General features: G+C 48.8%; 2 protein-coding genes across 3 annotated transcripts in view; both read left to right on the top strand.

Annotated features, from left to right (window-relative positions):
- CFAP52 (cilia and flagella associated protein 52) overlaps nt 1-10635 on the top strand; it is a 36281-nt gene extending 25646 nt beyond the window's left edge. The window contains exons 10-14 of the mRNA XM_067714869.1: nt 2753-2898; nt 5531-5682; nt 6172-6274; nt 9211-9322; nt 10253-10635. Coding sequence (XP_067570970.1) covers nt 2753-2898; nt 5531-5682; nt 6172-6274; nt 9211-9322; nt 10253-10428 — 689 coding nt within the window. The 3' untranslated portion in view covers nt 10429-10635. The remainder of the gene's footprint in view (nt 1-2752; nt 2899-5530; nt 5683-6171; nt 6275-9210; nt 9323-10252) is intronic.
- A 2124-nt stretch (nt 10636-12759) lies between these two features.
- Nucleotides 12760-15803, top strand: part of USP43 (ubiquitin specific peptidase 43) — a 62370-nt gene continuing 59326 nt past the window's right edge. For both annotated transcript variants that reach the window (XM_067714468.1, XM_067714467.1), the window contains exon 1: nt 12760-13321. In XM_067714468.1, coding sequence (XP_067570569.1) covers nt 12818-13321 — 504 coding nt within the window. In that variant the 5' untranslated portion in view covers nt 12760-12817. The remainder of the gene's footprint in view (nt 13322-15803) is intronic.

Genomic DNA, 15803 nt, shown 5'->3' with positions numbered 1-15803 from the left:
AGACTCCCGCTGTCCACTTGCTTCTCATCTAGCCTCTCTTTGGAATTCCCGTCCAGCTGGGATTCCTTCTGAGCTAGGAATTACCAAGCCGCAGTCTCTCCTCCCCCACGTTGCTGCATAGAGCGTGTTGCTTTCTCTCTAGCAAGGAAATTCAGCGAATCATTTAGAAAGTGGATTTGAGGCCTTAGCGAGTCCAGGGCACTTGAGTGAGAACCCTTTTTGTTGTTCAAGAGATTAAAAACTACTTAAACTAAGTTATAGCTCCAAGGTAATTTATTTTTAATTCCGTTGATTATGTGATGCCAAAATATTTTAACATAAATTGTAGACACCATGATATTCTACCTCTAACTACCTCAGTATGCATCTCTAAAAATGTTTTCCTATAAAATCCTAATTTCTTAATATTGTTTATGTTCAATCCATATGCAGATTTCCCCAATGGTCAAAAGTGACTTCACTGGTTCACATGAATGAAAAGTCAAGTGGGTCTTTAGGGGCAGCTATTTAAACAGTGATATCAGGAGACTTCCCCAGCAGGCCAGTGGTTAGGACTCTGCACTTCTACTGCAGGGGGCAGGGGTTTGATCCCTGGCTGGGGAACTAAGATCCCACATGCTGCGACACCACCAAAAAAAAAAATAATAATAATAAATAAAATAAAATAAAACCCATCTCATCCCCTCTTTCCTTGGTTCTGTCTCCTCGTGTTGGATTCTCCCCTGGGGCGTGTCTTCTCCACAGAGCGGTCACCGGAAGCTCTTGACTTACATTACACTTAGAACTAACAAACCCCGGGGTCAAGAATCTTGGAGTCCCCATCACCTGCTCTTTTCCTCTAATACCCCACCCCCGTTTCCCCCCAATGGCTCCCCCTTCAGAGTATATCCAAGATCCCATCCATCTCATCATCTCCACCCTCGTCTCAGCCACCACCTTCTCTCTCCTAGATTATTCTAGAAGCTTCCTACCAGGACTCCCTGCTCTGCTCTTGCCCATTACTCTTCTCCCCCGATCTGCTCTCAACACAGATGCCAGAAAACTCTTTAAAGTGTAAGTCAGATCGTGCCATTTCTAGGGCTCAACGGTCCTTTCCTTTTTAAAAATAAAAGGGCTTCCCTGGTGGCGCAGTGGTTGAGAGTCTGCCTGCCAAGGCAGGAGACACGGGTTCGAGCCCTGGTCTGGGAAGATCCCACATACCGCGGAACAACTAGGCCCGTGAGCCACAACTACTGAGCCTGCGCGTCTGGAGCCTGTGCTCTGCAGCAAGAGAGGCTGCGACAGTGAGTGGCCCGTGCACCGCGATGAAGAGTGGCCCCGCTCGCTGCAACTAGAGAAAGCCCTCGCACAGAAACGAAGACCCAACACAGCCAAAAATAATAAATTAATTAATTAATTAAAAAAAAAAGACAAAGTCCCTGCAATTGCCTGCAAGGTCCCTCCTGACTTCTCTCCCCCCAAGCCCCACCTTCTTACCTCTGACTTTGTCTCTTACTGCTCAGCCCCCCCGAGCCATACATGCTTCTTTGCTCTTCCTATGTTACACATAGGGCCTTTGCTATAGCTGTTCAGTCTGCCTGGAATGTTCTTTCCCCAGAGAGCCCCATGACTCATTTCCTCACCACCTCACCGCCTCGAATCTTGGCTGAAATGGGATCCACCTTGAGCATCCTATTTAAAATTGCTAAGGTCCAGAGCTGATGCTGGAGGTGATGAGGGGCAGCCAGCCAGGTGAAGAGCTGGGTAAAGAGCACAGCAGGAAGAGGGAACAGCAAGTGCAAAGGCCCTGAGGTGGGAAATTACTTGGTGTGTTTGAGGGATAGAAAGAGGACCAGTGTGTCTGAAGCTTAGAGGGTAAGGTTGGGGTCAGGGTTGAGGGAGAGTAGTAGTAGAAGAAATTGAAGGGGTAGGGAGGGAGCAGAGACTAGTTACTCTAGAGAATTAAGGAGCTGGTTTTCATTGTAAGTGCAGTGGGGAAAAGCTTTTTGAAAGTTCTTCCTCAAGGAGGTGAAATGATTTTAAGAAGTTCACCCTGGCCCCTGCATAAATAATTGATTGCAGGAGGGCAAGAGTCTCAGGCTAGGGAGAAAGCTGTTATAATAATACAGGAGAGAGATGCTGGTGGCTTGGACAAAGGTGGTCCCAGGGGAAGGGTTGAGACGTGGCCAGATTTACTGTGTTCAGACTGTAATGCTGATGGGACTTGTGATGGATCGGAGGTTGGGTTGGGTTGGGTGGATGGCATAGAGAGGAATCAAGGATGGCTCTGAAGTTCTTGGCTTGAGCAGCTGTTTGGGTGGTGGCGACTTTTATTGAGACGGGGAAGATGATGGGAGTGGGAGAAGAAGCATCAGGTTTAAAGTGGGGGCGAGGGGTGGGAAGGCAACATTTATTTGCAGGTGTTAAGTTCTGCCTCCCAGAGGCATGATCGACCAGCCGCTTGAATGTGCAAGTTGTGCGGCTCATGGGAGAGGTGGGACCTGGCCTCCCGCTTCTCTCTCCTGGGATGGGGCTCACCTGGAGGCAGGTTCAACTAAGGCAAGTCGCTCATTTCCCTCAGGAGGTGTGGCCAGTTTGGGGAATCAGGGAAAAGGGGGCTATGATTCCTGGCAGCTGGTGGGAGATCGGCCTCTTCCCTCCATCACCACCACTGCCCCCAGTCCTGTCTCTCACTTAAGATTTAAGAGAGCCGCAGTCTGCAGAGACCACAAGTATACTCATCCTGCCTGCCTTTGTTTCCCTTTCGTGCCAGCGTGGGACGACGGTAAGATCCGAGCCTTTGCCCCAGAGACAGGCCGGCTGATGTACGTCATTAACAACGCCCACAGGATTGGAGTGACGGCCATCGCCACCACCAGTGACTGTAAAAGAGTCATCAGCGGCGGTGGGGAAGGGGAGGTATTATTCTCGAAGGCAGAATCTTTTTAAAATAGCCCTTGGTTTAGAGCAACTGCCTCATAGCAGGCCACTAATTTGATTTTTTCACCTGTACTAGGAATCAGGCAGGACCAAATTAAGATTTTTGATGAAACTCTGAAATACCTCATAAATTAAAGTTCTAATAATATAAATACACATATCAATATTTTTGTTCCCAGAAAGGACATTTAGGATACAGACATGAAATCATTCTACAGGGAATTGAGCTAGGAATCCAAGTTGGTGTTTTGCCAGAGTTCTAGAATACTTTTTTTTTCTCCTTCAAAAACCAGTTTTATCAATTGTCTTTATCTTATCTTGTAAAGGAGATGCTATTTTTAGAATTGATTCTTTCATCTACCCAGATGCTTCGACCATCACTTCAAAATTATTACACTCGACCTTTTCGTTCCATCATTTCAAGGAGCCTAAAACATCTTTTTAGGGAGAAGAAAGATACAGCATCTTCACGTAGCCTTTGGCAGAGTTTGGATCGAACCCGTTAGTGGCTGAATGTTCGGGTTCTGGGGCCACACTGCCTGGGCTCCGATTTCACTTCTGTCACTTCCCAGCTGTGTGACCTAGGGTGTGTGCTTTAACCTCTCTGTGCTTCAGTTTCCTGTAAAAGTAAAGTATAAAGTGAAGATAGCAACACTCCAATTAGTGAGATTTTTTTTACACTCTTTATTTTGTACGAAGTCTTCAGAATCTGGTGTGCATTTCAGGTTCAGAGCACATCTTCATGTGGACTAAACCCTGCAGATGCTCCACAGACACACCTAGTCCTAGACCATCCCCCTGCTCTCTGCCCATTATCACCCTCGCGGCTCTGTTCCCTTCCCTCATCCCTTCAGCCACGCTGTTGCTAACACCCACAGCATCCTTGCTTGCTCCCTCAGCCTTTGGGGGCATCGACCTTGCTGAGGAGGGTTACAGGAGGGAATCGCACAAAACAGATTCGTCGCCCCCAGCCCTGATCGGCAGTCTTTTCACAATGCCCGCTCCCTTTCCCCACAGCTACTCCAGACCTTTCCTTCCAAGAACGTAGTCTTCAAGGTCTTTGTAAGTACTAGAGACCAGGGCTGCTGGTCCGCAGGGGTGCACCGGTCTGAATCCTGGGGTTGCTAAGGTACTCTTAAGTATTTTATTTCCACTTTCATTGGCCGTTACCTGAGTTTATACCCAAACCTCCCTGCCATCCCCCAGCTAATGGCCGGCACATCCAAGGCTCCAGTCCTGTGCTGTTTGGTTGGTGCCCACACCACACTGGCTAGAACATCTGCATCTCACCCTGGCTAGAGAGCCACTGCCTGCCTCCATACATTCAAAATTCTGGATCTGTTTGTTTTCTCTGGCAATAGTCATCACCCTGTCCCATGTCAAGACATACTGAGTGGGCTTCCCTGGTGGCGCAGTGGTTGAGAGTCCGCCTGCCGACGCAGGGGACACGGGTTCGTGCCCTGGTCCGGGAAGATCCCACATGCCGCGGAGCGGCTGGGCCCGTGAGCCATGGCCGCTGAGCCTGCGCGTCTGGAGCCTGTGCTCCGCAACAGGAGAGGCCACAACAGTGAGAGGCCCACGTATCGCAAAAAAAACAAAAACAAAAACAAAAACAAAAAAACATACTGAGTTATTTGAACACCATAGCAAGGAAGATGGCCTGGCTCATTTGGGATAACCTCACGCTTCCTCATCTTCTTGACTAAGAAAGTGTCTTTGAAGGTTTTTCTTACTTCATTTAAGGTTATTTTCCTCTTGTCAGGTGCAAATAAGTTAGTCTGTTATTACTGATCCCAACACTAGTTTTCAGTTTAGTGTTCAACTAGACCGTGGCTCCTCTGTTGTCTTATATCACTTATACAAAATAATTTCTGCTCTTCTTATGTTTTAGAAGTCCAACACGTTCATTATAAGAAGCATCTGACTACATTACTATGTTCTCTGGTATAGTTGTGACAGAGCGTTTATCCATTACAGGACCTACTGTTATAACCAAATAACTTTCCTTTCTACTTACCCTTTGTATTACAGTTAGGGCATCGTACTTGCCAGTTTTGAAATTTTGTGTGTAGGTAGTTGTATCACCTCTGCATTTCATTTCAAGATAGCAAAGGGATATTAGACAATATTTGTTACTGAAAGTTGGGTGTTGGCTTCCGTGGAGTTGAGAACCACTGATTTTAAATGATTGAGACAGCAGCTGATGTGAAAGTTTAAATATGGCTCTGGGTACCCAAGAGATTCCCTGATGGAGGCAGGACTTTGAGAGCAGTGCTCAGCAGAAACGAGCAGACATGTTGTTTCACTCGGGTTAGCAGCAGCCCCTGCATTACTGGTTTTAGCAGCGGGTGTCTGATATATTTCTCAGTCCTAAAGTAAAAACAGGTGTAGGCTCCCTGGTAGGCATCTCCCTGGCTCCGTGGAAGAATATTCCCACCCTGCAACTTGGCATCCCTACCTCACTCGACTGAGATGAGGACAGGGAATTAGAAAAAGCAAGTCAGCCCAGGAGGTGAGAAAGCTCTTGGAATCTTTTTATTTTTTACTTTTTTTTAACCCCCTTCAAAAATTCCCAAGATGGAATTGAGAGCCTGTGCTTTGTGGCTTGCAGGTGAGGGTGTGGCAGATAGGCCACCAGACCCAGAAGCTGGAGGAGGCCCTGAAGGAGCACAAGTCCTCCGTGTCCTGTATCAGGGTGAAGAAGAGCAACGAGGAGTGCGTCACGGCCAGCACAGACGGCACCTGCATCATATGGGACCTCGTGTAGGTACCAGTGATGGGGAGGACCAAGTGATGCAGAACTCAATCCCAGCATTTTATTGAACTCAAGGGAAGACTCAAACAAAGGATAGAGGGCTTCCCTGGTGGCGCAGTGGTTGAGAGTCCGCCTGCAGACGCACAGGACACGGGTTCGAGCCCTGGCCCGGGAAGATCCCACATGTTGCGGAGCAACTAAGCCCGTGAGCCACAACTACTGAGCCTGCGCTCTAGAGCCCGTGAGCCACAGCTACTGAAGCCTGTGCGCCTAGAGCCCGTGCTCCGCAAAAAGAGAAGCTGCCACAATGAGAAGCCCATGTACCACAAAGAAGAGTAGACCCCACTCACTGCAACTAGAGAAAAGCCCGCGTGCAGCAACGAAGACCCAATGCAGCCAAAAATAAATAAATAAATAAATAAATATATTAAAAATAGTAAATAAGCTTTCTCAGGAAGAGAAAGTCATGTTTCACAGCTCTGGAATCTATTTTTCAGGCGTCTTAGGAGGAATCAGATGATCCTGGCTAACACCTTATTCCAGTGTGTTTGTTACCACCCTGAAGAGTTCCAGATCATCACCAGCGGGACAGACAGAAAGGTAAGAGTCAAGATCTTTCTGGTACAAGAGAAGAGCAGTGACGTCTCGTGGCTGAGGGTACAGGCTCTGGAGTCAGGCCATGCCAGTTCAAACCATAGGTTTGCTGGTGATCCGCCGTGTCAGTTTGGAAATGCTACATAACGTTTTGGGGTGCCTTTGCTTCCTTTTCTGCAAAATGGAAGTGCTGACACCACTGACCTCATGCAGTTGCTGTGGCGATTAAAGTCATGATTGAATATGATGCTAAAAGCAGGGGGCCTGGCACATCGCGGGCCCTCAGTAAGTACTGTTTTTGATTATGAGGACATTTCTAAGGCTGGAAGTGTTGTGCTCAAAGGAGCTGTCACTTTGATTAAATTCAAATTGAATGACAATAGAGCTCATCTCTCATCACCCTACTTCGTCAATATATTAAAAATCTCTTAAGCTAGGGAGTCCATGTCCTCCAGTGAAAATTGGCCATTATTTGGGGGGGCACATTTCCCCCTTGGAGCAAGCAGGAGGCTTCAGGAGAGAGACACATGGAAGGGCAAGGAAGCTGGGGTGTCTCCCACCCTGCCAGCCACATCGGATCAGCCAGATCTTGGCCTGATTACCTGCACATCCAATTACTGGGTTTGAATACCCCTAATGTAGACTTTGAGATAATTGAAGAAGAGTTTGCATATTTATTGTTTTGCCAGATACAGGCTAAGTTAATGGAGTTAAAAGTATTGAGGGAAAAATACAAAAGGTACCTTCCCTCCCCACCTCCACCCTCCAAATTAGAATCTAGGAGTGGGGTTTTTTCCTGTTTAAGCTTCCCAGGTGATTGGGAACGACTGCCTGAGACACTTTGTCATAAAAACCCAAGGAATGCTGCCTGGTCCAACCGGGATCTGCCCGACACAGACAGAATGTTCTGGGAGGGCGTGAAGAACTGCCTCTGTGTTCCAGTCTCTGTAGATTGTTAGGTTTCTTTGTGTCTCATCTGCCCAAACTGGCCTATGCCTGCCCATCCCCCAACCTGTGCTTGACCTGTGGTCTAAGCGGGCTTCCTCTTGGCACTGGGGTGGGATGGATATTAGGGAGTTAATCACCACGTCACTATAAATGCTTTGATGGACGGTTCATATTGTTTCTAAATTAGTGTGATATCTGCCATATTCTAGGTTTCAGCTTTTGAGGCTGGAAACAATCTATTTCCCTCTTATTTGAATCTTGACCAGAATATTCCAACCATAAATCATAAATCTGTCCAACTACTCTAAGTGCTGGGGACATGACAGTGTCCCTGCTGTCATGGAGCTTACCTACCTTCTGTATTAATTTTGGGTGGGAGGGGATGGAATGGGATAGTACACATGTAAATGAGTCCATGAAAGAGCAACGAGTAATAAGTGAACAAGATGATACGAGATGGTGAAAGAGCTAAAAAAATATATAGAACAGGCTACAGGATAATGGCTGGGAGAAGGAAGCTGTTTTAGCAAGGATGGTCAGCGAGGCCTCCTTAAGGAGGTGGCACTTGAGCTGAGGCCTGAGTGCCAGGAGGACCTAGCCATGCTTTGATCTCAGGGAAGACCATCCCCGGCAGAGGACACTTGGGAAAGCCCAGGGGAGGCTCACTTTGACTTCCCTGGTCAAGGAAGCTGGTCATCAAGCACCAGTGACTTACATCGATGGGATTCCTGAGAAACTAGGATTTTGGCATGCTTTCATACTCCTTTATGTTTTTACTATGAAATCAGAACTTTATTGTTAAAGTGACCGAGCATCGATAGAAATTATAAAGCAAAATAAATAAATAAAAAGAAAAGAAAAATTTTAAATAGCATACACCATTTCTAGCTAAATTCAGAGGAATACAGATTCCTGGCGTAATGACGGGAACACAGGAAGTTGCCACCAACATGAAACAGAGAGAAAGTTCTGGGCGAAATACCCAAGTTCCCACTCCTGATTCCTGGTCAAGGGCTCTATGTTTAGAAAGAAATTTTTTTTTTTTTTTTTTTTTTGCGGTACGCGGGCCTCTCACCGTTGTGGTCTCTCCCGTTGCGGAGCACAGGCTCCGGACGCGCAGGCTCAGCAGCCATGGCTCACGGGCCCAGCCGCTCCGCAGCACGTGGGATCCTCCCGGAACGGGGCACGAACCCGCGTCCCCTGCATCGGCAGGCGGACTCTCAACCACTGCGCCACCAGGGAAGCCCTAGAAAGAAATTTTATTTGTGAATTGGTTGTACATTTACAAAGTTAAAAAAAAAAAAAAAGCATAAAACCAGTATATTCAGAGAAAAATCTTCCTTCCTTGAGCCCCTGTCTCCTTTCCACCCCTAACCCAGTTCCTTGGCCCAGGAGGGGGCGGGGGTGTGTGTGAGGATGCGGGTGGAATATATGATCAGTCTCTGTTTAAACCCAGCCCTGCGGAATGTTCTGTTGCTTTGAGGCAGAAGAGAAGGTTTGGAATAAGGGTGGGGTGAGGAAGAGGGAGGGCCAGCCGCGCGGTGAGAGCTCACTTTTTAAGGCCCAGTCTCCAGAACTTTCCAGAACTGCTCATTCCCCAAGCTGGAGGAAGGAAATGCTTTCCCCTCCCGCCAGGCCTAAAGAAAGCTTCACTTTCCTCCTCTTAAGAGCAGAATTGGGAAAGTGGATGCAGCGGCCGCTTCCTTCTCTCCTTTACAGCTCCCTTCAGGCTCAGCCTGCGCCATCTGACCAGAAGTACTCTCTGTCTCAATCCAGTTTACCGGCATATCAACACCTCTTTAAACTGAATGCAAATTTTAAAGCCACTACTAAAAATATTAAAATGATTTCTCCACCCCCTGCTTCAGCCTATTTATAATTTCAGCTGGTGTATCACCCCGGGTGTATTTTTGCCGTCTGCTTCTTTCGTTAGCATGCGTGTGGATGATTTCACTGAGCTGAACCCCGCCTCATGCTTCTTTCTTGAATTCCAGATTGCTTACTGGGAAGTGTTTGATGGGTCAGTAATCAGAGAGTTGGAAGGTTCCTTGTCCGGGGCCGTCAATGGCATGGATATCACCGTGGAAGGAGTGCATTTTGTCACCGGTCAGCCCTGGGATAAGAGAGGAGAGCCAAGCCCAGCTTATTTAAATGGGAAAGTGGAACTCCCAGGCGGGAGGCAACTGGAAGTGACCACGAAAGGGTCTAAAGGGCAACGGGTTAGATTCAGGCCTGAACACGGCAGCCGGTGTGGCTGGGAAAGAAAAATCCAGAAGCCGCATTTCAATGAGAGGAAGCATTTGCTCACGAGCCTTAGGGACACAAATATAAACCTAAGCTTCCACTGCGTGGTTTTTCTGTGGTGGGCAGCGATGAAAGAAATGGGCCTTTACACGATCTTGTAAACCAATTATACTTCAATTTAAACAAATTAATTAATTAAAAAAGAAAGAAAGAAAGAAATGGGCCTTTACATGGGCTGGGCTGTCCAGCCTGCCTTGCTCTGCTATTTCCTACTGAAGTCTTAAATGCCAGGCTTTTCGGTCAGCATTTCCAGGGGGCATTTGCCACACAATGTGCCCATTGCAACAGCATCAGTCCCATTTCTTGCAGCCTCTTTGATTCTTCCGGACAGTAACCAGTTAATGTTCCAAATCAATAAAAGTTTCACAAACACATTTATGTAAAGCATGATATAAAATTAGACATGGTATGATCCTAATCACATATTCAGATGTATATCTGTGTAACTTACAGAGAAAAGACCGGAAGGAACTAAACCAAGATGTTACTAGTGGTTCTTTCTGGATGGTGGGATCAGGGGTGATGTCACCTCTTTACATTTTTTCCCCCCAAATTAACTACAACAGATCTAGATTTTTATAATCAAGGAAAAGAGTGTTTATAAAGATAGGTTTTTCTTCCTTTAAATGAGCACATGGGGAATGTATTGAAAACGATCCAGTAATTTAAAATCAGGACTGTTTCTCTCTGTTCTGTTGCAGCAATGCCATGTAACTGCTTTGTCATTTTCAGGTGGAAATGACCGTCTTGTCAAAGTTTGGGATTACAATGAGGGTGAAGTGACTCACGTTGGGGTGGGACACAGTGGCAACATCACCCGCGTCCGGATAAGTCCAGGAAATCAGTACATCATTAGCGTGAGTGCCGATGGGGCCATTTTGAGATGGAAGTACCCATTTCCCTCATGAAACGTTGGAGACCTCCTGGATTCACAGCATTGAATACCGTCCTGTTGGAGGCTGAGCTTAGATAACTCCACGACTAGTCTTGCTTTCTCACACCTGTGTGTCTGTGCTTTGGTCAAAATACTTTATCTACAAGTTTCTCCTCTCCTTTATAGAATGCATTTTACATTCTTGAATTGTATATTAAAACTGAGACGTGTTCAAGAATAATTCGTCCAGACTGTAAAGTTTTTTTATTATGAGTAAGTTCCCAGTTGTTGGTTTCCTGTCATAATCTCCCTTCTATGACTCTGCAAAACCCACAGCCCTTCCTCATAATTTGTCCACAGATAACCATTGCTGTTAGTCTCTAAAAATAAGGAAGGTGAATTTACCTTCTTTTTTTTTTTTTTTTTTGCGGTACGCAGGCCTCTCACTCTTGTGGCCTCTCCAGTTGCGGAGCACAGGCTCCAGACGCACAGGCTCTGCGGCCATGGCTCACGAGCCCAGCCGCTCCGTGGCATGTGGGATCTTCCCGGACCGGGGCGCGAACCCATGTCCCCTGTATCGACAGGCGGACTCTCAACCACTGCGCCACCAGGGAAGCCCCGAATTTACCTTCTTAATCAGCATTTCATTGGTCAAGCTGCCTGCGGCAAGACGTGGGTTTGGATCCAGATCTTGGGTAGGGTTTTTGTTTTGTTTGAACTCTCTGATACTCCGTTTTGTAAAGCAAGAATACCTGCTCAAAAAGTGATTGTGAGAATTAAGTGAAATAATGTATTAAAGCGTCGGCAGCGTTCATGACACAGAGTAGAAACTTCAATACGAATTATGGTGCTTTCTCAAAGAAAATGTGTGTCGGGGATCTTGGGGGTAATTATCAAAGGTGAAATTTCATAGATGTTTTTCTGGAGTTAACCATAAAATCTTTCTCCTCTGCTTACCATTAGAAGAGCGATGGAATGGACCTTGTGTATTGACCGTCCAACCAGGGACGGTGTCCTTTTCCAGGGAGCATAAATAACGGTATTTCCCAGAAACACTTCAAGTCTCTAATTCACAGGACAGTCTTTTGTTCTGTGCATATTCTTTATCCTTTACCTAATGCTTTTTTTCCCCCCCCTGCATCAGGTAACCAACCTGCTGCTGCCCTATTTGACATATCAAGGTGGATATTTAATAAATGATGACCACTTTATTCATCAGATAATAAGTAACATTTCAGGGCATTCATGTGATAAGCCTCCTGCTAATCTCTTGTTGAGCTAGAAATTGATGAGAAATTCACTTTGCGAGACTGCCGGATTAACGTGACAGTTACAAGATAAAGTGAGGGAGGTCCCCAGGGAATCAAGGGCAAGGCAATGCCAAGTCAACTCTTATTGGGCAACAATTCAGCTGGGATTTTGCGTTAAGGAGTGAACGTGAGACCTCCTAGGAGGCGCGCCCGGGAGCTGGAAAACTTCCTGGTGAGCAAATACTGAGGCTGGAAAGATCTAAGCTGCGGGGTTGTCAGTCCACAGACCCTGCTCGAGTTCCGGCTTCTCTGCTTACGGGTCGTGTGGCCTCAGCCCATTGCGTTAACTTCTCTGAGCCCGTTTCTCCACCAAATAAACCGAGGACGGTCAAGTCTCGCTTGCAAGTTTTGATAAACGCCCTAACCTAGTCTGTAATTTAAACAAGCAAACCACAACCAATCCCGGGTGTTTCTACACGCGCCTTCCAGTTCGGGTCCCAGGATGGTGGGTCCCGCAAAGGCTCTGCCTCCCCTGCGGGGCAGACGGGCTGGAAGGAGGTGGCGCCATCTGTCCGCACACACCTGAGCCTGCGGCGGAACCAGCGGTACCAAGGTACTCTCCACCCGTTCACCGCCCCCAGGGCGCGTCTCTCGCTACGCCGGAGGCTGCCCTCTGGGGAACCTTCCTTTCCCTTCTTTTCACCTTCGCCTGGAGGTAATTACAAGAAATTTAGCAACAGCCACGGCTTTGCAATTTACTAGGGCGTTCACATTTATCATTCCTCTATTACTTTCACAGCTTGAAGGCTGGGAGCGGACTAGGAGCAGAGGTTAAATTCAGGTCGGTAGGTTTAGGAGAGGTTAGGAAATGGAAGGGAACCTGAGCTCTGAGCTCCAGTGCTTTTATTCCTGGTCCGAGCGGCGGGGGCGGGACCCGACGGGGGTGGGGGCGGCGGGGCGCTGCCCGGGGCGGGCCCTACGGCCTGATTCCCGCGCGGGGCGGGGCGGGGCGGCCCCGCCCTTGGCTCCGCCTCCGCCCGATTCCCGCACACCTGGCCCGCAGGTAGCCGGCTCCCGGGTGCCTTTCCGAGCCTGGAAGGGCCCGTTGGCTGCTCGTCTGTCCGGCGCCTGGAGGCTGGGAGCTCCGCTCCGGGAGGGGCGCCGGCGGGAGCCATGGACCCGGGCGCGGGGGCCGCGACCGGAGAGGGGCCGCCCGCGCCCCGGCCCCGCCGCCGCCGCTCCCTGCGCCGCCTGTTTGGCCGCTTCCTGCTGGCGCTGGGCAGCCGCTCCCGCCCCGGGGACTCGCCGCCCCGGCCCCAGCCCCAGCCGGGACACGGCAATGGCGACGGGGAGGGAGGCTTTGCTGGCCCCCCGGGCCCGGATCCAGCTGCTCCCGGAAGCCCCGGGGAGGAGCGCCCGCCCCGACCCCAGCCCCAGCTCTCCGCCGGCGACGGGGCGCGGATCCCGGGAGCTCAGGGCTTGAAGAACCACGGCAACACCTGTTTCATGAACGCCGTGGTGCAGTGTCTCAGCAACACCGACCTGCTGGCCGAGTTCCTGGCGCTGGGGCGCTATCGGGCGGCGCCGGGCCGCGCCGAGGTCACCGAGCAGCTGGCGGCGCTGGTGCGCGCGCTCTGGACGCGCGAATACACGCCCCAACTTTCCGCCGAGTTCAAGGTAGGCAGCGCCGGGCTGCCTCCAGCCTTGGCCGCTCGGCGGCAGCCACGTTCCGGCCTTTAGGGTTTCCCTTCTGGACCGTTGGGTGCTCCATCAGGAAAGGGGTTTCTTGGGGACTTCTCTAGATGGCATTTGCCGGTTAAGCCTCGGATTATCGCTTCTTTTTAAAATTAAATTTATTTTTACATTTTTATTTAGTTTTGTCTGCGTTGGGTCTTCGTTGCGGTGCGCGGGCTTCTCATTGCTGTGGCTTCTCTTGTTGCGGAGCACGGGCTCTAGGTGTGCGGGCTTCAGCAGTTGTGGCACGCGGGCTCTAGAGCGCAGGCTCATTAGTTGTGGTGCACGGGCTTAGCTGCTCCTCGGCATGTGGGATCTTCCTCGACCAGGACTGGGGCCCCCGTCCCCTGCATTGGCAGGCGGATTCTTTTTTTTTTTTTTTTACACGTTTAAGTTTATTCAAATTTATTCAAAGCAATCTGGTTTCATATGTATTATGCTATTGGAAATAGTCTCATGTTTTGTTTTTTTTTTTAACATCTTTATTGGGCTATAATTGCTTTACAATGGTGTGTTAGTTTCTGCTTTATAACAAAATGAATCAGTTATACATATGTTCCCATATCTCTTCCCTCTTACGTCTCCCTCCCACCCTCCCTATCCCACCCCTCCAGGCGGTCACAAAGCACCCAGCTGATCTCCCTGTGCTATGCAGCTGCTTCCCACTAGCTATCTACCTTACGTTTGGTAGCGTATATATGCCCATGCCTCTCTCTCACTACCACTGCGCCACCAGGGAAGCCCACAGCCTTTGTTTTGAGTTGATTAGTGTGTCAGCGCTTGAGGCGGGTGAGTGCAGGGAGCTGGTGGATTTGAGCGAATTCAGCATTTCTGCACTCAGCAAACATTAGTTGAAGTATCGGAGGACTGTTCTAACGCCAGGGATAGAGGGTTTCCACTCTAGTTTCCAGTGCGGTGCGGGGAGTCGAACTTCGAAGGCCAAGGTCTAGGAGGAAGGAGGTGAATGATGAGAAGGACGCAGCCAGGCCAAGATCTAGGAGTAATCCCCACAGGGGGAGGGAACAGCAGTTGCAGAGACCAGAGGCCTGAAGGAGCTGAGAACTGGAGGCATGAAGAAAACTCGGGTGGCTCTTGCCCAGAAGAGTAGAGTGGGGAGGAGATGAGGTTGGCCAGATCATGTAAGGTTTGGGAGGCAACGGTAAGGAGTTTGGCTTTTATTCTAAGCCCATCGAAAGCTGAGAATCTGTGTGCCAGGTACTGTGCCGAGGGCCTGGGAGAGGCAGTGGGTGTGCTATATTGGAGGTGGCATGCTTTTGCTTAGTGTGAATGAAATCCCCTAGGATGCGTTAGCGTGGGTTTGTATCCTTTGTTCCTGGGGTCACGGTCTACTTACTGGGTATGCTGCAGGGTCATGAGGCTTTGGAAGTTATGTGTATCACTTCACCCAGGATTAAAGCGGGGCATTTGTTTGGGGTCCCAGTTGGATTAAAGAGTGCTGATAATTGACGCGCATGGCTGGCTTCCTGCTAAAAAACCACAGTTCTGGGCAGAGAGCTGAAGCTCCTCAAAGACTAGGGATTGTTGTTCTTGGGGGAGAGGGAACTTGTCAGTGTTCATTCCACAAGCATCACCGCTCTTGAGTTTCAGCCTGAGAAAGCAATCCTTGCCATGTGACCCACGAGGATGCCAACCCCTACCGTCCTCCCTCCTGCTTCCACTAGTGAAGCACTGTTCTGCAGGCGTCAGTGGGTCAAATGGGTGTCAGTAATATCTCCTTTTGGCATCATTTGCTTTTTAAATGTGAGAGGCAGTATCCTTTAGTGGTTCAGAGCAAGGTCTTGGTTACCTTGAGCAAGTTACTAAAATCTCAACTGTGCCTCAACTTTCCTTATCTGTAAAATGGGACTCTAGAGGTACCTACCTTCTTATAGGGTTGTTCTGAGGGTAAAATGAGCTAATTATAATTCCTCACTTGCAGAGACCTGGAGGGAGGGAGGTAATCCTGTGTACCTTTTCTATTGCTCCATGCATTCTCATCCAGTTACTGCAGGAATGGGAGAGACGGGAGTAGCTTGAAAAGTCTTCCAGATTAGTAATCACCTTCCATGACTCACCAGCGTTTCCTGTCTCTCTCAAATCCTGCTCTCAAACCCCTAGAGCCAAGAATCTCCCTGTGAGCCTCGGGGAGCTGAAGGATAATCAAACTGTTAATATGTTAGTAAGGGTGTTATAAGCCAGGGGTTCCTGGAACTTTCCTGGTAGGCAGCCTTGGAGACAGTGGGGAAGGATTCCAGAATCTGTGCTTTTAAACCTTGGGGATTGAAATCTAGGTGGGCACCTTTTATTTTACAGATGAGGAAACATTTATTCATTCAACAAATATTGAGTGTCTAGATACTATACAGGGAGCATGGAACACATGTGGGGTGATGAGTGCAAAACCTGATCCTGGGGCTCCTCTCCT

This window comes from Pseudorca crassidens, chromosome 19 (assembly GCF_039906515.1).
Source record: "Pseudorca crassidens isolate mPseCra1 chromosome 19, mPseCra1.hap1, whole genome shotgun sequence".
NCBI lineage: Eukaryota > Metazoa > Chordata > Mammalia > Artiodactyla > Delphinidae > Pseudorca > Pseudorca crassidens.
Note: the sequence above shows the minus strand (reverse complement) of the source record. Positions and strands in the feature narration are given on the sequence as shown.